The 21,460-nt window shown below is 39.2% G+C and overlaps 1 protein-coding gene across 1 annotated transcript in view; it reads left to right on the top strand.

The window, feature by feature from the left end:
• The window catches only part of iglon5 (IgLON family member 5), a 135,785-nt gene extending 126,960 nt beyond the window's left edge, over positions 1-8,825 (top strand). The window contains exon 8 of the mRNA XM_075466055.1: positions 5,499-8,825. Coding sequence (XP_075322170.1) covers positions 5,499-5,602 — 104 coding nt within the window. The 3' untranslated portion in view covers positions 5,603-8,825. The remainder of the gene's footprint in view (positions 1-5,498) is intronic.
• Positions 8,826-21,460: the final 12,635 nt, after the last annotated feature.

Genomic DNA, 21,460 nt, shown 5'->3' with positions numbered 1-21,460 from the left:
AACCTGGAATTAGCTCTTCAGTCAAATCCATCAGGGTGTTTTCCATTGCTTCGAATGGATCGTCCTGACTGGACGTGTCAGAAGTCATGTTGATTTGTCGAGAAAAGTTTTGTTAATCTATTTGTTTTAGGCGTAACCGTGGTAAGCAGTTAGGCAAGTTATAGACTAAGTTTAGCGTGTCTGGAAGAAGGGAAGGAAAGTAAGAAAAAGGAAAGAAAAAAAAATTAAAAAAAAAAAAAAAAATTCTTTCAATTTAAAATTAATAAAATAAAAAAAAAAATAAAATAATTAAAAATTAAAATTAAAATTAATGATAAAAAAAAATGTTTTAAAAGTTTATCGCTTAAAATTATTTAATTCCAAATTGCTTTTGAAATTAAACTTAAAACAAAATTAACTAACAACAAGATGGAAATAATCAAACAAAAGAAAATTCAGAAAGAAGTATTCCTTAATAAAATTTATCTTACTTGATTAAGCCAAATTATTGATAAGTTCTTTCCTTCTTCCAAGTGTCGTTCCTTTTCTAATGATGTTAATTTTGGGGTTGCTGATTGGGGTGTCGCAATTTAGGAGTGGTGGATATAATCCACCGTTTTAGGTTGACTCTCTTTTAACCTTAAAAATCAGTTACTGTTGAGTTTTCTGATTTTAAATTTCCTATTTATTTAAGAATCGTTTTTCTCTTAAACCCTTAAACAAGTTATGCAAACAGTCATTGTTAGTACAGGAATTAGTTGTGAACCACGTGATTGCTTTTCAATTCAATCACTTCACCACAAGTTACAATGGCGCTGGTCAGATTTGTTAGTCAAACACCATTTCCCAGAATTCCTTCACTTTGTTGTAATTAACCAAGCTACCAGCAGATGACGCTAAGGCTCGTTCTTGTGTTATGTGCAGCGGACTTCCAGGGGAAGAGTGAGAAAGTGCTGACGTCAGATGTTGACGACTTTGGCACCTCCCACTCAGGAAGTGTCAGTGCTGTGTGGCTCTCAGCCCACAGCAAATTTTTAGCTTAGCAGACTCACGCCAAGCTTTTAAACAACATTCATGTCACAAGCAAAGAGAAACACGGCGGTTTCTAACACAGCTTTTATCAACAGCTTTGCAGAAGAGGCAGCATTTGCGAGACGTGGCAGTCTCCAACTTTCCACCTTAAGCTTTTAAGGGCTTCCAACACGTCAGCGCTCCTGCCGACGTGCTGACTCAATTGGGCTCGTGCTTCTACGAACACCGAGTTAAAACAGACTTGCCTTTAGGCACTTCAACTCTTCAAAATTGACTATAACTACCCTCTCTTCGGGAAGTGATAATACACACGCCGTATAGACGTTACTTTTCGGTCACGGGAAGCTTCGCCGTGCCGCCTCTAATCTCCTGGCTGTTTGTAAACAAACCAGCTGCTGGCTATGTAGCTACACTAGCTTCAGCACGGAGTCCTGAGTTCAGCAGATGATCACCGGAATCTCGCGGATAATTATCTCTGTTCCTCAGAGTGGTTATATCAATGTTGGATACTCGCAACCATTAATCCCCACTTGGCCAGATATTATTGAGCGTTTTTTTTAACACGCTCTTGCATGCAAAATTACTTAAGGCGGAAGCACACTCAGGCAGCGCTGACGTGTTCCGTTTCTGTGTTTTTGTAATACTTTCTTACTACAAAAACAATTCAAACAACAAGTTTATGCGTCCATAAAGTTCGTTATTTGGCTCTTCTTTACTCTCGTTAACTCTCAACCTGATGCAGGAAACAACAGTTTGTAAAAATGCTCACACACAGACAGCTTTTGCTAAGCGCGGCTACTTCACAAATAGCCTCGGACGGACGGCACCAAAATATATGTAGCGTTGACACGTTATTAATTAATATTTACCTCGAAAATAGCTGGGGCACCACCTCTTCTGTTTAATTTGTTACGTTACAGTCCAAAGAGGAAGACTGTTTAAAATCTTGCAATCCTAGTATGTTATTTTAAGAATCAGTCTCATTCTGAGTCGTGCGTCCTATTTGGATTGGTAACCGGCTTTAGTAACTGTCTGTGACACTCTTAAGTGGCTTAAAATAAACATTTATTCAACATTGCACAGGTATATAGGGGTATAAACAATTGATAAAGAGACAGAAATTAGAATTATTGGGGAAACCAAAAAAAAAGGGTAATAGGGAAGAAAGGAGCAGGCCATTAACAGAGTTACCTATCAAAAATGTGACTAAATCTGGTTCATAACACGGATATTGTGCCAACAGTCTTCTGCCCGCGTAGGTCTGTTCATTCGTCGCTTCCAGAGAAAGTTTTCACTTTATCCACGGTTTCAAAAGATCTCAAACCAGCACCTTACTTTGTCGTAGAGTATCGTGGTTATTTACAAGGTGAGCGTCAGTCCTTGGAGACCACGTTTCCTTGATTACCAGCGGCTGGGCGTCGTTGTTGGAGACCACGTTTCCTTGGTTACCAGCGGCTGGGCGTCGTTGTTGGAGACCACGTTTCCTTGGTGACCGGCTGGGTGACGTTTAGTCGGCTGTTCTTCTTGGGCCGGGCGGTGTGATTTAGCAAACACTCGCGTGTATCGGACCAGACTTTATAAAAAAAAGGAAGTCTAAAAAAAATGGGAATTAATAGTTACGGAGTAAAATAGAGAGAGGACAGAAGACTTGAGCTAAGAGCAAGCGATAAGACAAGAGAGAGAAGAGATTGTAAGCAAGCTTAGGGGACAAAGGGAGTGGTCAAGGCTTGGAGGACCACAGGGAGGTCCCAGAGTTGCGGATTTTGAGAGTAAGCAGTAAGAGCGAGCTAAGAGGGGGAAGATGGTAGATATGAGAGCTAAGCAGGGCAAGAGCAAGAGGCCGATTTTCTGCGCGCCTCTCTTTTAAGCTGGAGATCACATGTCAGCTTTCGTCCAATCAGAGTTCAGCTGGCTTTTGACCCAAGGGAAAAAGGGGGGGTTGACCACGCTGAATTCATGAGACAAAAAGGGGGGCTTTCTGCGAAGAAAAGGGGGAACTTCTCTCTTTCAAACGCATTTACCTACGTTACACTGATTTATACAACATAATGTTCCTAACAGACAATAATGTTGCATACGAGCAGGCATAAACACAAATATGAACATGGAACAGTTATCAGCATACAATACTTCATATTATCATGATAGAAATGGTATGACAACTTTGGTTGCTGTTAATTTAGAATGATCTGCAGCTGTTTGGGTAATACCTGTGGAATTAAACACTATTAGGTTATGCATTGCACATAATGAGAACATTAAACATGACATATTTGATATTGTCTATTTCATTGGGTTGACATAAAGAAAAGTGTCCGTTATCCATGTCCTTTGGGGGGCGCTGTGGCTCCACGAGAGGGATTCTCTTTAAAATCCAATTTTCATAACTTGATAATTAAGGAAGGTACAAGAATGGCGAATGTTTCAAAATGATCTGTAGGTTTGTCCAGTAATGATTTTCACACTTTCAGTCTACGGAAAGCGAGGTTTATAGTGGAATTTTCACTCTCTGAAAATAGGGAAGTGTGGCATTCCTTCAAGTTGGACCAGCAGGACATTTGAGGCTACATCTGCTCCCTTATCAGGAGGTGTCCTACATAATTTATTATTCGTAGCTGGTCTGGGGGAGAGAAGACTCGGAAACAAAGAACCCCATTTAGTTGGTCTCACATCTGGCTCCGTTATCTCCTTTGAGCTGATCCGTTGAGAGGGTCGTAAAGAGGGTACGTTTCTTGATGTCAAGAAAGGTTGGATCTTTATGTAAACATCTCTGTGCTCTGTCTTTCCTGAGAGCACGCTACAATTGGGTATAAGACAAGTGCAGATTAGAGAGGCAGAGTCTCTCAGAAATAAAGATAAGCAGAGGTTTTTGAGAATAATGTTTCTCAATGTGAAAATGCAAAAGATTGAGAGAATCTGGAGACATCTCTATGCACATGGGGCACAGCTGAAAATCAATATTGGATGCCCATTATCTTGAGGCCCTCAGGCAACACTGACCTGCCTGCAGACCAGACCTTGCAAACACTGAAAATATTTGATGCATCATGAAACACAAAATAGTAGAAAGAACACCCAGGACTGTTGAGCTGCTAGAAACTTGTATCAGAGAAGACTGGGTCAACATTCCGCTCCCAAAGGTCCAGCAGCTGGTCTCCTCAGTTCCCAGATGTGAACTTACTGTTGTTGGGCTAGAAAAATAGATGCTACACAGTGGTAAACATGGGCCTGTTCCAACTTTTTGATTAAAGTTACAGTGACAGTTAAAAGTTTCCATGCATCTACTGTCGTGTTCGTTCCTCTGAGAGAGGAAAGACAAACTCCAAGTCTAGCTCAGAATTTATGAAATTGTTCAAGGTTCAAGTTACACAGCACTGTGGACCTCTCTCTGCCAGGCAGTCTGATCAGAAAAAGGGTACCACTCTTTTGCAAAATAAGCTTTTATATTGCCATACAAACATGATGTGAATATTTTTGGTCCAAAAGTTGGGGAGAAGTTGGTTTAGACTTGACTTTCCCTGAATGGTCCTTGGTCCGATATCAGCCTCGTACCCCATCTCTGCTACAGTCAGATGTCTTCTCCCTTTGTGGGAAAACTCCTCCCTATCTCGCTGTGTCCGGTAATTTTCCACTATAGGCTTCATCCCACCTGTTTATACTCTCCCTGTAAGCATGTAGCAATTTCTCTCAACACTCAACTCAGTCCCTTTCCTGTTTTGACCCTTCACACCGTGGGGTTAATGCTTGTTCGCTTCAAAAAGGAGTGTATCAACTCTGTATAAGCGCAATGCATAAATGTGTACAACAAAAGGTCATTTTAAACCCTCAACACTACTCTTTCAAAATCATCGGATAGTTGTGTCAACACACTGTATGTTCGTTTCGAGACATGCAACCCTAAAAACTCCAGTTGAATAACAGCGATATGAGCGTCTGTCTGTCTTCCTCCCTTAAACCATAATAATGGTGGTGGTGGCATCATTCTCTGGAGCTATTTTGTTGACAGTGGAACTGGTAGATTGCATAGAACGATAAGGAAGGAAGATCACCTCAGATTTCCTTAACACAAACTCAAACTTCACAGCTTAAGCCTGGACACAGCTGGATTTTCCATCCGGACAAACATGTCAGACACACTTCAATGTATTTATTGGATAAAGTTAACTTTAAGCCCATGTAATAGCCTGCCCCGGTTCTGACCTCAGCCCCATTGAAGATGCAGCATGTAGTCAGCTTTAAAAGATAAAAAGGTCAGTGCATCAAAAAGAAAAAAATAGCTCTGCCACAGCTACCAACTTGCCAAAATAAATGTAGCCAAATGTTGTGTGAGTTGTATTTACATTCTGACCCTGACCCTGTGCTGATTTTACATCTAAGCTGTTACAAACACGGATAATTTTTTCATTCAGTGGTTGCAGCTTTCCGTGTGATTCTAACAGTGGCTTCCCCTCTTGTTCTCTCTTTGTACCGGCTCTGTTTCTCTCCAGGACCGGGGGCCCTACAGGGCCGAGGGACCGGTTTACACGCAGGGATGAGCGTCAGCATGTCTGCGTGGGTTTCCCTCTCTGCTGTTCTTCTCCTTAAGGTGTAACGATCTCACTCTGTTTGGAATTGTCCTTAAACGTCCCTGAAAGCCCCACTTGTTCCTCCGCTCCCTCACCCCCACTATGGAAGGAAAAAGGATATGAAATTCTTTAATTACGAACCCATCACTGTGAACTAAAAGAATATGCATTATTCCAGGAGCCATTCAATCATCGCATTAAACACACGACTACTCCAACCCTTGCAATCCCAATTCAATTTTGAGGTCAACTCATTGTTGATGTCTTCTCTTCTCTTGCTCTCTTACACACAAATTGTCTTTTGTTTTGTCTCCCAGAATGCCTTGCAGCTTTGTCTGACTTGGTACTTCTCTTCCTCACCTTGTTTTCCACATTATCACTGGGCTGATGTTAATAGAGAGTGTATATTAATGATGACTGTGTTGGTGATCAATGAGATAATAGATAATCTAACAACTGGATGGTCATTTATGTAGGATACTACACAGACTATTGACTGGCCTACAATGTTTGCCTTATGGAAATTATACATGAAATCACAGTATTTTGGTGGTTATTTATGGAAATGATAGTTATAATATGATTCTGGTGGTCATGTGACCTTTTGAAAATTGTCCAATTGGTGGCCCTGTGAAGTGTCACTCTTTGATCACACACACACACACACACAACAACAACTGACACAAATGTATGGCTTTTTGATTTTAACTGTGTAGCAGTGAAGCTGCAATGAATGATGTCAAAATGTATAAAAAATTAAAAAAGGGTGGGTGGTGACGGCGTAAGTCTTAACTACCCCTTTATGTAACTTGGGGAATTTATACTAAGGTGTCGCATGTGGACTCCCTCAATACCCAAACCTTTTCAGCCCCCCCACCCCTTCAGTCCTTCTGTTCAAAGTGCTATGTCTAGTCCCCCTTCGCATTGCTGTAGTGTTCTTCTGCTGTGTGTCAAACCCCCACCCCAATTCCCTCGCTCTTCTTCCTCCAGTGTAAATATATGCAGTTAAGAGGCCTTGCCAGTGACTTCATGTTGGCAACAACATCTCCAATAGGCCTCGACTACGCTCCAGTCTGAAGCAGCAAGAGACTGTCCACTGACAACATTATCTTCTGTTTCAAAGCTGCAGCCCCGTCCTCTTTGTCGCTTGTTGATAGCATGTACTGGTTAGAGATGTTCCTGTTGTGAGTCCATACACTTCCTCCCTCCCTCCCTTCCTCCCTGCACTGTGTCTGTTTTATTCTGCAAGGTTACCTGCTTTTACTTTTTTGGTGTTAATAATACTACCGATGAAGATGATGATGATGATGTTAATAAGTATTTGAATAACTGAATAGTAATTCCATGTGAGAAAAAAAAAAGAGCAACATCTGATGGTAAAGAGCCGTACGTGGGACAAATAGTTTTTTGTACCTGACTCACACACATTGAACAACTTCAGAGAAAAAAAAAACAACAAAAAAAGGTGTAAAGTTTTCGAAGTGATGTGCTCTATTTTGCCATGACAAGCTTTTTAAAGACATATTTGAAACACTTAAAGAGATCATTTTCATTTGAGTCCAGAAGCAGTGAATGGTGATGTAATTTATCATTTTCAGCAGTGTATGTATTTGACTGTCTTTGTCATGCTGTTAACTGCATCAAACACACATTTACTGCACATTTGTCCACTTGTCAGAGTGCGTCCTCTCCGACCAGCTAGATAAATGATTTGGAATCTTGTCAGTCTTTGGTTGTGGCTGTAAGTCAGTTCTTGTTCTGCCAGACCACAGGGAGATAAAGATGTAATTAGCCATTACCTGCGGCTGGCTAAGTGAAGGAGCCCGGGCTCCACCTGTCCTTCCTGCCGCCCAGTTATGGCCCCCATAAATCAAGCTCAATCCTGCCATTGACAGGAATCCTCTTCAAGGACAACCTCGCCTTGGTGTGCTAGTACTCCCTCCAGTGTGTACCTGTGACATGCAGGCATGAGCACTACAAAACCCCTATGGCACAATTATTCAGCCACTTCCCCTGCCCAGCACAAACAGTGGGAGGAAAGTCTGTATTCCAACATAGCGCCAGTCATTTTCCCTTTTGAACACTGTTCCACTCACGTGCAGCGACTATATGCAAATTTGCCATGAAAAGCCTGCATGGAGGAATGAATATACCCCTGGCTGAACCCTGACTTCTGCGACCTGAAAGGGGAATTACTCAATACTGAATCAAATGTCTGAATGTGTTTTATTATTTTGAATTTTGTTTCAAACCAGCAATAACCCCTAGTTCTACTGTGCAAGAAATATCAGTCAAGGTTAAAGATGTGGTGTAATATCTGAAATGATCTGCCATTAACAAGCTCATATCAAATAAGTCTGTTGTTGTACTTTTATTGTGTGCAGTGAAATGATTGTGAAGCTTTGTTTAAATGGCTCTCAATACTACACTACATGTTGTACTCAAGAAGTCTCGCTCTCTGGAATGAATTTGGGTTGTCTGTGTGACAGAGCACACTTTGTGCATGTATCTTGTTGCTCCAAAAGAAAAAAAAGAAAAAGAAAATGATGGATTCCATTTCAAGCACAATAGCAGGTTGTTTGGTCAGTGCTTCTTTTTTCTGTCTCAATCACATTTACATTCTCCATATATCTGTCTTTTATGTAGATTTTTTTTTGTCACTCAAATATTCTGCTCCATGACAGGATTCTGCTGTCTTCTTCAGTGGAGTATAACATCTGTATGTACATAATATGTCCTTGATCAAGAAAAGAAAAAACAAGATGAAAAAAAAACAGACGAAAAAAGTCACATACTGTCATGTTTGTCAGTGTGGGTTTAAGAAAAGCATGTCAGTTTTTGAGTATGGCTGGATTTTGAAAAAAAAAAAACAATAAAATATTTGTTGTGTTCAGGTTTGCGGGTAAAAGGCCTGCATTGAGGGGAAACTGGGCAATACAACTTGAAATGGTGGTTTTGATAGAAAGTGAGCATTTCTACAAACAATCTGTATCGTTTAAAACATGTTTTCATGAGTTATGATGCAGATACAGAGCTGTGCAAGTTTAAGCTTTCCAGCTAGGGTGCAGTAAAAATAGAGAGCTTAACTAAATTAGTTGCTTTTAAAAATGCAGCACCCATCCTGGGAACACTGCTGCACACTGCTCCACTGTTCCTCTATAGATTTATCCAGTGTCAATGCTGCTTTAAAGGATAAGACCGGTTTTTTGACATTGGGCCCTTGATTTCACATTATAGCATGATGTTCTACTCACCCCTGCTTGTTGTTTGTCATTTGGAGCTGTTCCGAAGATATTCGCGAGGCGTCTGGCTGCTCTCTTGAGATATTCGGCCATGAAACGGTTTCCTATGGGCAAGCTCATACAGGCACAAACTATGCTGTTTATAATTTATTAATTACTCTACACTAGCACTGATAACGTGGAGGTGCGTCGCTTACTTAAAAAAATCCGGGTTATTGTAATTTTGATTTTTTTGTCGTAAAGTAGGTGTTACTGACGTCATCGTCGTGCTACTGCCACAGACAGCCCACAGACCTGCTGCCTATTTATTCATTCGGCTAAAATTCAAAATTAGTAACCCGGATTTTTTTAAGTAAGCGACGCACCTCCACGTTATCAGTGCTGGTGTAGAGTAATTAATAAATTATAAACAGCATAGTTTGTACCTGTATAAGCTTGCCCATAGGAAACCGTTTCATGGCCGAATATCTCAAGAGAGCAGCCGGACGCCTCGCGAATATCTTCGGAACAGCTCCAAATGACCAACAACAAGCAGGGGTGAGTAGAACATCATGTTATAATGTGAAATCAAGGGCCCAATGTCAAAAAACCGGTCTTATCCTTTAAGGGCGCACAGCTTCTGTTGCAGGAGTCCTTCTCGTTGCTGACACTGGTTCTTAATGACTTTATGATGACTGATGCTGTTATGCCGTGATAAGAATCTAAACAGCTGAAGTAAAAGCTTTTGCACAGTGCTGTACAAAAGTCACATGTGGTGTGACAGAAAGACTGCGGAGTGTGTTGTCAAGAAGCAGGTCCCTGGAGTGCACAATTTTAGGGTAGATAAAGTTCCTGTTGAGAGAGCACCCGGTCTGACGAGCCTGTGGGAGGATACCCTGACAAAGCAAATCCAAAAGCTGGAGGGCCAGAGGGAGATGGGATGACACTAACCAGACTGGGAACTTTCCGTTTCGGGGAGGAAGACAGACAGACGCTCATACTGCATTTCCAAACTTGAGAGCTGTGGTCTTCCCTAAGGGAAGGTGTAGCACACACTATTTATGGCTGCACCAAGTAATTTGAACCGCATTAACATAGCCTTAATCACAAACGCAGTCTGGCCTACTTCAAGAGTGTAAATAACACCCCAACTGGGGTTCACTGAGTTTACAGTGATATAAACAAGACAATTCCTCAGTCCCTAATTACATTCGGTCCACCCTGATGGGAAAGTGTTGATTGGCTGCTGTAGCTGAAGGTTATGATGATCTGTTTACAGAATCTTTATTAATAAGGTACCATGAAAGCTGTTTATAGCTCACAAATTTTATGCCAGTTTACAGAATGTGGCATTGTATTGTACTTTAAAGGGTGCTACTTTTGTTAGTTTATCTAGTTTAGTAGCACTTAATGGGTTCTAAATTATTGGCTGCAATGTTCTTTATTCATATTTGTTGGCATATCTTTTGTGTTGAAATATAGATTCTAAAAACTTGGATTTTAAAAGTGTCAGGTAATTAAGGGTGTAAGGGCAGGTAAAGATCTGGGTTGTTGGAGTGAAATAGGGCAGTTTTTCCTTTAAAGTCAAGACTGGATAACAGCAAAAGAACATTACATTACATTACGGTTATTTTGCAGACGCTTTTATCCAAAGCGACTATAAAATAGAACCATAAAATAGCTTTGATAAGGTATGAATATATCACTTTCTTTGTTTAATGAATGTCAGCAGGCTCAAACTGTAACCTTTCTTACAACACCTTTACTACATAAAACAGGAAGGAGCAGACTTTCAATTCAGAGCGCAATGGTTAATCAATACATTCGACTGAATGGCTTTGAAATAGAGCAATTTCTCCCCAGCCCCAGAATCTGGATTGATCAAGTGTCTATAGAGCAGCCTTAGAACAGAGAGCATAATTCATCATGCCTGATACAAGACACCCCTAATTGCACATTGATTTTAAGCCCTTCTCTGAAACTATTTGGGCAAGCTGTAACGTCTGCTCAGTAAACTATGTGTTCAGAGCTATGACTCAGATCCAGGGAATGAAGAATTAATCATTTGTTTTTCTTTTCAAGTCAATCCAATCTTTGCTTTTCTAAAAAATACTCCCAATAACATTGCCTGTTAAACATAGTGGGTGCAGCAGTGTTTTATTGTTATGTATCTGTAGATACAGAGATTTAACCTGGAGACTTTGCTGTTGCTAGAGTCGGTAGCTATGGCTTGAATCTAGTTATTGTAAGCTTACGATGCTTAATAATATTACAGTAAATTATATGTAAAAGATTAAGGTTTATTTGTTAGAAATTGTAGATATTGCAGCACCAGATTCAGTATACCAAAAAGGAAATGCTACATTAGAGTGACAATTACATATAAGCGATTATTATAATTCCAAATCCCCTGCTTATGTCCTTTACTGCAAAGCATGCCTAATTCAAATATATTATCCCAATTATCTATTGTTTACCAACGATCTACAGGCTCATTCAGCTCTCATGGGCAAAGACAGTGTAACTAGTGTATTAAAGGGATAGTTCGCCTCTTTTGACATGAAGCTGTATGACATCCCATACTAGCAATATCGTTTATGAACATTGACTTACCCCCCTGCTGCGTACTGTGAGCCGAGTTCCAGCCTCGTTTTGGCGTTTGATGAAAGGAGTCCGGCTAGTTGGCTGGGGCTTAAAAAATAAAGCGTTTTGCTTCTCAAAACAATTTGCGTTCAAAAGAGTAATACATTTGCATCACAAAATAGTTCTCCAGGAAAAAAACAGACCTCACAATCGCTTGGCGCTATTTTCTCTCCCTTCATATCACTGCGGTCTACACCAACTAGCCGGACTACTTTCGTCAACGCCAAAACAAGGCCGGAACTCGGCTCACAGTACGCAGTAGGGGGTAAGTCGATGTTCATAAATGATATTGCTAGTATGGGATGTCACACAGCTTCATGTCAAAAGAGGTGAACTATCCCTTTAAGGCCCAGAACTGATCCATTACCACAGCTAATGTATGCATTGATATACCACAGACAATGAGGAAAAACTTAATGATTGTAAATACAAAAACGATAGATAGATAGATAGATAGATAGATAGATAGATAGATAGATAGATAGATAGATAGATAGATAGATAGCTTGCTAAGAGTAGTAAAATCATTCAATTCAGGTGTTCTATGTTTTAAATAAATACAGATGGACACACGGAGCCATCTGACTTGTCCTCCTCCTCACTGTGGCCACAGATGGTGTCTTGTCAATCATTCACCTAAGAACAGGAGCGCCTGGCTAATTAACAGCATGCTGCACTCCACCAGCTGAGCAACAACAACATTCACACGAACCATGCAACACAAAGGATGCATCTCGCCCACCACATCTCCCCTAGTCATTAAGTCGCCCACCTCACATCTCCAACATATAAAGAGCCCCATTACTTGGTTTCTGTGAATTACCATCCCACGCTTGGCATTTTCCTTGTCAATCAACCGATGGGTAAATATTGGTTGTGGTGCCGGGGACTGACAGGGAAAAAGTTGGATTTCTTTCACAAGTGACAGCCCCAACTGGTGATTTTGTGCTGATTAATATTGCTGTTATGAGATGGAAGGGATGCCAGGCTGAGGTGAAGTCACAGTAAGCTGCACTGGAAGCTGGAATACGTGGCAGGATGGGTTATGAGGGCTGGCCAGGCTGTGCAGAAATAGAAAAAGTCTCATTTGGAAAAAGGAAATTTTTCCAGAAGAGAACCACCATGTATAGTTGCTAAAATGAGCTGACTTTGGTTAGTGTTGAACACCCTCCCTGAACACACACAAACACATTTGAATTAATTTCGTTTAGCAATCCTCCGTTTCTTTTTGTGTGTAGATAATATCTCCTATTCCTCTCTCCTACCCCATAGTGCTCCGGGTCTGCCCACTCTGCTGTTATTATTATAAATGGTATGTGTGTATTTGAGTGTGAGTAGTGAAGTGATGTATGTTCAAATGTGCTTTACGCTCAACTATGAGCACTTCAAGGGGCCTCACGTGCAAGCTGTATGTGTGCATTTGTGCGTTTCTGTGTGTATTCTCTGAGCTCCACAGGGTAGGTTTTGTGGTTTGTTCATAATACACAGCTAGATTACAGACATTTATTACATGTTTTAAGATTTTATCAATGTATACACACAAGATAGAATGAAAGGGAGAAAGCATTTGTCTTCCACTCTGACAGATGTTCTGTGCTGTGAAGCGATGATTGTACTCCTTTTTGATTCATTAATTTGCTGAACTTTTTAGTTCAGAGTTTGTTTGTTTGTTTTTTGTTTTTTCAAAATCCATAAAGTGGAGTTAAAAATGATATCAAGTGGAGGGAGACAAAAAATAAAACTCTGTTTTGTTTTTAACAGAACTCATTGTGTGTGGTTTGTTGCTGGAAGCAGAACTCTCTGTGGTTAGAAAGGAGATGAGGTCAGGCGGTTGCTTCACCTTATTTTTTGCTTCCAGCTGAGTAAACAGCCTTAGCTTTAGTTGTGTTTGCAGGTTTGTCTCATTTTTTCTTTTCTTACCTTAATTGAAAAGTCTGCTTCTGGGTTGATGGGACACCATCATAAAGGACTCACATAAAACTCTTTTCCAGCAAATGACACAAATGTTACAAGTGTGTAATAATGTCTTGATAAGCTGTTGTCATTATCAGTCTTTTATATGAAAGTTTTGGCTGTCATCATGTGGTTAGTGTTAATTTGCAACTATGTTGTAGCTACAAATGAGACATTTTGCAATCATGAGACCTTTCCTCCTCTCGTCAGGGCCAAACATCTGTGTCTCTTCAACTTCAACACCACCTGCACATATTTTGTCATGAATTATCAAACAAACTGATAATGGCAAATCTGTTCTACTTATTCATAATAAAACAATTTAAGCAGTATTTTTTTTAAAGTAATCTGTCCAGAACAGAAACCTATCAAATTGCGACCGTCATGAATTCTCTCTGTATAATAACATGTAAATAAAATAAGTCCATCTATTATTTGATTAACGTTTACAGCTTAAATCATTCTAAAACTCTGAAATGTGAGTAGGATTAAAGTCCTAGGAATGAAATCAAACTACAATTCAGATTGTCGTCACTGTAAAGAAAGATTTCACTATTAAAAAAACGTAAAATACTGACTGCAAATAGCATTTTACTGTTAGTATTCCCGCTACTGGGATTCTTAAACTTATTCCCTTAAATTAGCTTGGATATGATTGTGCAAATGAGGCTGTATGAATACACAAATCTGACCCCACTAACATCTTTGCTAGCAGTTTCTAAAGGCTCTTGGTCCATTAGATGGGCCAAATCCCACAAGCTAGTGGCTAGCACCCTGTCAAATGACTTGGACAAGTGAGTGAAGGGCCTCTGCAAAATGGAAATGGGTGTTTTTCAGTCAGTGGGTTAGGTTTATTCTGAAATCCCAAGATGTAATTGGCAAGAATCAATCTCTCGTTTGTGATAACTACTCTCGACGGGCATTGGTTCATATAGGAAAAGAAGATGGTGAATAAGCTTTTTAATCATTGAGAGTCTTTGCAAAACTATGTAGGGAATAAGTAACTCACTTGCTGTGGTTAAGGCAGACTTGTGAAAACTATGAACAGTTGTAGCATCACAAATTTGCAAAATAGCAAACTGTTATACAGATTTATGCTGCAAACTTGTTTTGCTGAATGGGGCAGAGCTTGTTTGCATCTCAAGTAAGCTAGTTATAGCACAACACAGTAAATTTGGCAACTCTTTCCAGTGGAAAATAGCTTGTGTCTTCTATTCCCTGTATTCCCTTATATTGCATCTCAATACAGCCAAATTCCCAACAAAGCTGCTTTCACACATATTTTTCTGTTTCTAGTCAGAGGGTAAAACAAATTGTGACAAAATGGCAACCCATAATTCTATGTGTTCTGCCGTGGTTTCTGCTCTGCTTTGATAAGCATCATTTGAAAAACCCACCATTCAATTAAGTTAAAGGCAACGGCTGTGTTGTGATCATCAATCATTTTGAACTTGAAAAAAAAACCATAACCAGCTGTCCATGATCTTGTAACACATAAATACACATTCACAAGGCTTGATTTTTAGGACTTTAAAAGTAACATATTAAGTGTAACACCAACACTTAATGTAAAATTAGTAATCAAAAAGTTTACAATTCAAACTAAAATGACCTAATCTTGTTAATATAACATTACGTATTGAGCTATTGAGAGTGTTGCAGAGATTGAATTTGCCTGGCAAGTCTTTTTCTGCTTCAGAAACTGGCAAAGCTCAACTAAACATATTCACATTTGTGTTGTTAAAGGGAATGAGTGTGAGTGTGCTACGAATGTGTGAAATGTAAAAGGCTTTTTCATAATAATTCAATTTTTTACCACAACAATTTATGGTATTTCTTGCTCCCAATTTCACTGTCTGATGGATGGTTGGGTCACATCAGTCACTGCTTTTTACTGATTCTTATTTACAGAAACCAATGTAATGTCCCTTTAAATCAATGTAATTATAGCGTTTCTTAGAGTGGAACCTCTCTCGTTTCAATTAAGCAAACTAAATTGAATTTAATTAAATTCCAAGCAGACAACTTTTTTCTTCAACTTGAAACCCCTAAGTTTCTTTTTCTAACTTTGATTATGAGAGTTATCACCTAGGATTTCTCCCCTCAAAGGGCACAGAATTAAATTTATTATACTGTAGCTCATTAGGGTGCCCAAGACATTCATATTCACAGGGCTAGCACAAGAATAACTCAAGAAATCCAAATCAAAACAAGAGTTTTAGAGTAAATTTGTACATTTACGACTTTGAGGCAACTGTTCTGGACAAAAAGGAATTTGTTATAATATCGATCCATGTTTTGCTCAAAGCTCATATTCATAAATTTTTATTCAATTATGTTTTCTATAGGTGTCATGGTATGTTTATTTAATCTTAATATTGTCTTGCAAATCAAACAGTTCTAATGGTGTCGAAAGGTCTGCCCTGCTTGAAATTTGCAAAATGACAACTTATTAGGTTGGGCTCTTGTTTCTATCAGCGTACACAAAATGTGCCTAATTGTCTGCAAAGACTGACGTATATAGTACGTATACACCCCATCGTTCACCGAGATTCAAGTTTTTAATGAACCTTAGCCTCTAACAATTGTGCGTGAGGAGGGAAAAAAAAGCTAAGAAAAGCTTGTTGTGATGCCAAGGAAGCTTCGATCCTAAGAGTGCTTGAAAAGTTATTTCACCCCCCAAGCTCGGAATGGGAAATAGCAGCAGCCTGGAACAGCAAGCTCACCTGTGTGTGTTTGTGCTGATGGCAAGAATAGGTACTTACAAATTCAAGTCAGCTATGTTATAAAATGTGATATTGTCACATAATTTCTAGAAGTTATTTGATCCTATTTTAAAAACTAAGCCTCTGATCCTGGTAAATATAGCTTCAGAGTGAATATTTCGCTACATCATGCTGAAGTCCCTAAAACTTTAGCAGAAGTATGACAAATTGAAAAAGATTTTGTTGTTCCTTCAATACCGATTAATTTAGTATTTAAACTGTGTTTGAAGTTAACATAGTACCTATCTATTAAATAAAGCCATTGAATGTAAAACATTCAGCCACTGAAAAACTGTATTGTTATTTTTCGATATATTTGCCATTTCCAGATTAATATTGATTGATGAAAGGGTATTATCTTTCATATTTTTACATATTTAAAGAATAGTAGTTTAACACTTTTTAATAAAAAGGTTTTAATATTGTAAAAACCTATTATGGATGCACAGTAAAGTTATTTTACGGTAAAATTCTCCACAAATAACACAAGGTTTGAAGGAATTGAAAAATCAGAAGCCCCCAATGGATCTTTTTTGGCTAAAAAGCAATATTTACCAGTTGCTGTTGTTGTTTTGGACCAAATTATATGAGAGAATTATTAAATCAACACAGAATAAATTTTGCCCTTGAGATATTATTTTATCGAACATTAACTGAATTAGAAACAGTTTTTTTCTAGGAGTGTGATTATTCTTTGAGTTTAAGTGATTTTCAGTACAAACTTTAACCCAGTCCACTAAAAGATCCCTTTTATCAATGCTTTGAAAGAATCACAAAAGTCGTTAAATTTAGCTTTGAGGGCCAAATGGTAGCGTGTGTGTGGTTGTTTGTCTCGTTTGTCTCTGTGTTGCCCTGTGATGGACTGGGGACTTGTCCAGGATGTACCCCGCCTCTCGCCTGATGACTGCTGGGATAGGCTCCAGCCCCCTATTTTTCTATGTGTAACTCTAATCAACTGTAACTGACAATGAAGTTGAAATGTGAAAAATTATGTTTACTGAACCATTCGCATAATTTTTCTTAAAAGAAAATTCATAACATGGCCCAGGAGCTATGCATAACTGTCAATAACCACAAACAGATGGCACTGTGTGGGACCTGTTTCTGGAAAATGACTGGTTTCTGGTCTTTTTTGTTATTCATACTCTAGTTTGAGCATCTGGGTGTTTTGTTACTTATCTGCCACACACTCTCAATTATCACGTCAATCACACTTGGCCAAACAATCAGTTACGAAAATCACATTTTTGCCAGATATGTTAACATCTTGTATGTAATTAATTGTTTTTATGATAAACATATTTTGGTGACAACAAGTCCTCTAGCTTTTACATCAATGTAGGATGTTTGTTCTTGCTCTCAAATTTGACGCATTATAGTGTCCTCGAAAGTACCCCACAAGCAGCGGGTGGGAGATACAACGCATACGCAGGTTTTCACCAAGGAGCAGATCATTCTCAATTGTTTCCAAAAAGACACCAGGACATAAGGAGATAGTAGGAGGATTTACTCATTTATGTGTTCATGACTCAAATTCCAGACCAACATATGACATCAGCTCTTCCTCCCTATGAGATACGGTCAGGCGATAACACTAGTCGATTGAGAGAATGTTCATGGTTTAGACTGAAATACATTTTTTTTTAATTCACAACACGACTGCAACCATCACCTTAATGGATGCTAAATATACAATTCATATGTAGCCGCTCACATGACCACTAGTGGCTGCGTAGTCTACAAACATGACGACAGGCCGTTTCAGCCTGCATGTTCAAATGTATCATGGGAACGTAATTGAGAAGAGGACAGTTTCTTTGGTGCTGTTTATCACATCAAAAGTCTTTCAAGTTTTCACTGCATTGTAAAAATCTACTACTATTCACATCAACTTTTATTCCTCCGGTTGCTGGAGTCTGGTCAACATTGTGACATCAGTCCAGCTGTCATCCAGGCTTACAAAAACACATTTAAAGTATTTGTACTTAAAGTTCTTTGTAAGACACATTGTAAATGGCTCTGTCTTTAGCTTAGACAGCGAACCCAGAGGGACTGAGGGTAAGACAGTATCCTCCACCTCTCAGTGTCATGCACAGCGAGCCGGCAACCCTGTCCTGTCATTTCAAAGTTAAATCCCTCAAGTATTGAGTTCACTGGTTCTTAGGAACTTAGGAAAGCAGCTCATCCCAAAGCCATTGAGGCAGATCTTTGTGGAGAAAAATCAAACCTCCTCTCTAGTGACTGCACTGTAGGATTCTGGGTGGTATTACTGAGGGGGCACATCCTGCAGAAAAACCTAGAGTGAGGAAACAGCACCGAGCAGTTCATCTTGGGTGAGAAACAAATAGCTGTTTCAGAAATGAACAAGCCCACAATTCATTAGGTTTTCTGTGTTTTGGAGATGTTGCCTTGCTGGTAATTATGTCTCATTTGTATTTTCTGAGTCACACCGTGTAGTGAGGGGCCCCGCGAGGGCTATATATCACCGTAAGACAAATGGCCAGCCTCAATCTATAAAAATTCAAGTCGTGAAATTCCTTCAGAGTTCATCTTTCTGCCTGAGCAGTTTCATGACAGATCTAGAAATAATCACCCCGGCACCATTCGCAGTGCCTTGTATCGATCTTGCCCAGGGAATTGAAACTCACCAGAAAACAAGGCAGGGAGGAATGGCCAAATTATTATGTGGAAATCCTCCATGCGGAAGAAAAGCTTTCTTTTGATTTTTCCTGAATACAATGTTGTGTCCACCAGATGCCCACTGATATAGCATGTTTCCATACATTTTGCTCTTTATTTTCTCTCAGATGTATTCTTTTTTTATGTAAACTAGTCTTGGCTTTAAGGTAAAGCTTTTTGAAACTATATGCCTTAAATAACATAGTGTAAAGCTCCAATAGTATCTAGTTGTGAAGGCGGTATTACAGATTGGATTTTTTGAGTTTAGTCTTTGTGTATGTTTATCTCCTTTTTCTGTGTCCAAGAATGATTTGCCATGCAACCTACTGCATTTTCTACATTTTTACTCCTCCACCAGTTCTGTATTTCTCCCTAATTCTTCTTATACAGATAATATAAAACATTTTTCTTTCCATGTCTGTGCCTTATTCTCAGTTTCTGTATATCAATATTTGCCTCTGCAATGGTCCAGTTTCATTAAAGGGATCTCATCTGACATGTTGTTTTTATTTTTGTAGCCTACTCCCAACACTAACCCCAACTTCTGCTCCTTAAATATTACCTCAGATTTCCCAAAGCACATATACTAGCCACTGGGTTCTTTTCAGTCTCACTGGAGTCCAGCCCAGTAACTTCAACCTCAGCTGGACCTACCAAAGCACAGTGGCAGATATAGATCACATGTCAGACACCAATTGCACCCTCCCTGCCAACAACCCTCACAGCAGTCTGTCTGACCACCAACTGACTCTGAGCCCTGCTGGTTTCACATTGGCTGGAGAGCTGCAGTCATTCAAGTCAGTCAAAGTCTTTCCTGGTGAGCGACAGCCACAGCCTGGAAGCGAACCTCTTCAGTGATTTTATCCTCTCCAAAAGCTGTCCTTGATAATGGGGATAATGTTCACTTTCAGGACCACTCTTCTGACTATTCCTTCTCTTGGGGTAGATTTTGAAGGAAAATCAAATAATTTCCTGAATATTGTGTTTTTAACAGCAGAATTTTTATTAAATATTATTATTCAAGCCACTATCGAGACAATGGTTGTTGAATGATGTTTTCACTGGTAAAATTCCCATTCAAAGTAGAAGTCTGCTTTTGATCAAAGTGTTTTTATGATCCTTTACATAGAAAATTGTACTATATATCACATCCACCAACATTAATTCTGACAAATCTTTTTCTCACTGTTTACCATGTCAAATTGTACTAAATAAAGTCTTATGATACCTGCTGTTTATCAAGAAAGCTGTCAGCGATACATAAATCCCTGCCATAGTAAATGCAGAGCACATGTAGCATGTAGCTGCACCTGGTTCATTTAACACTTTAATCCAAAATAGAAATATTTTCATGTGATGAAAACAACAAGACTTTATTTTAGGCTTTCTAACTGAAACACTTGAGAGAGTAATAGTTGTCGCAGGTTTCAAACCTTAAAAAACAGTTCAATGTTCCTAGATAGAAATGCATTTGTTTCTAGAAACACTTGGATTCATTTTGATTGATATATTGCTGTCATCTGGTAAATAAAAAATGCGTTTCCATTTGAAGTTTCAGGAAACCAGGAATAAATACAACGTGTATGTTCCGTAGGTATATTGTGTTTTTAAATGCATGCACTTAAAAAGTGGCAACTGGGATTATATTTACTGTCACACGATGTCGGGCTGTGGGTTTCAATATTTGGCTTTTAGCCTAAGTTTGTGGGTCTGCTGTTTGATGCTTAGTGGGTAGCACATGTTTTATACATATACTTTGGTTGAATTTTTGGAGCTTTTTTTATCTAAACATCTTCATTCTAAGTCTGGAAAAGAGTGATGAGACTGAACCAAGTGAGTGCATTTGTTTGCCAAAAACTAAAACAATTAAATTTGATACGCAAAAAAGCTCCCTTATAATGCAGTTCCATTACACAGTTGATCCAGTGGCATGAAAATATTGATTTAAACTGCTTCAGAAGATTATGCACAAATGAGTTTAAATTCAAATTTGTATTTTCTAAGTATTTACATTGCAGTTTGGATAGTCTTCACATTAGCTGATGATTAAATTACGAGATTGTTAATACAGCCTTTTGAGTAGTTTCAACAGCCAATTACACATCTGCGGAGTACATGAACTGAACCCCTAAAACAACCTGTTTGTGCTTTACGGGCATATAGGCATCCCTGTTCCAAACAGCGCACTCAACACAAACACAGAGTTCATGGTCTCACAAACTAAAAGCGTCTCGCTCAGTGTCTGTCCTACTTGACTGTTAATGTGGCTCAGACATCGATCATTCCACAGCAACAGATTGCCTGCAGTACAGCATACTTGAACAAATTAATGATTTTTCCAGTCAATGTTTAAACACCTCTCCTTCCTGGGAGGAGGATAACGTCCATCTGCCAAAGCCGGTTCAGCCTTTCAGATTTATTTCTGTCACGCCCAATGAAATGATAAGACAGTATAATGAGTGTGTTGGCCTTTTTGTTGCTCTCCCTTCCAGATGCCACTCCCGATGAGTTTATTTCACAATTGAATATCCTCACGATGTATTTCTTCTCTGTGGTGACTTGTGTTTTGTACTGGAAGGTAAGACTGTTGTTAACCTCTTTAGAAAGAATTACAGGAAGCTAT

Source organism: Odontesthes bonariensis, chromosome 5 (assembly GCF_027942865.1).
Source record: "Odontesthes bonariensis isolate fOdoBon6 chromosome 5, fOdoBon6.hap1, whole genome shotgun sequence".
In the NCBI taxonomy this organism is placed as follows: Eukaryota; Metazoa; Chordata; class Actinopteri; order Atheriniformes; family Atherinopsidae; genus Odontesthes; species Odontesthes bonariensis.
Note: the sequence above shows the minus strand (reverse complement) of the source record. Positions and strands in the feature narration are given on the sequence as shown.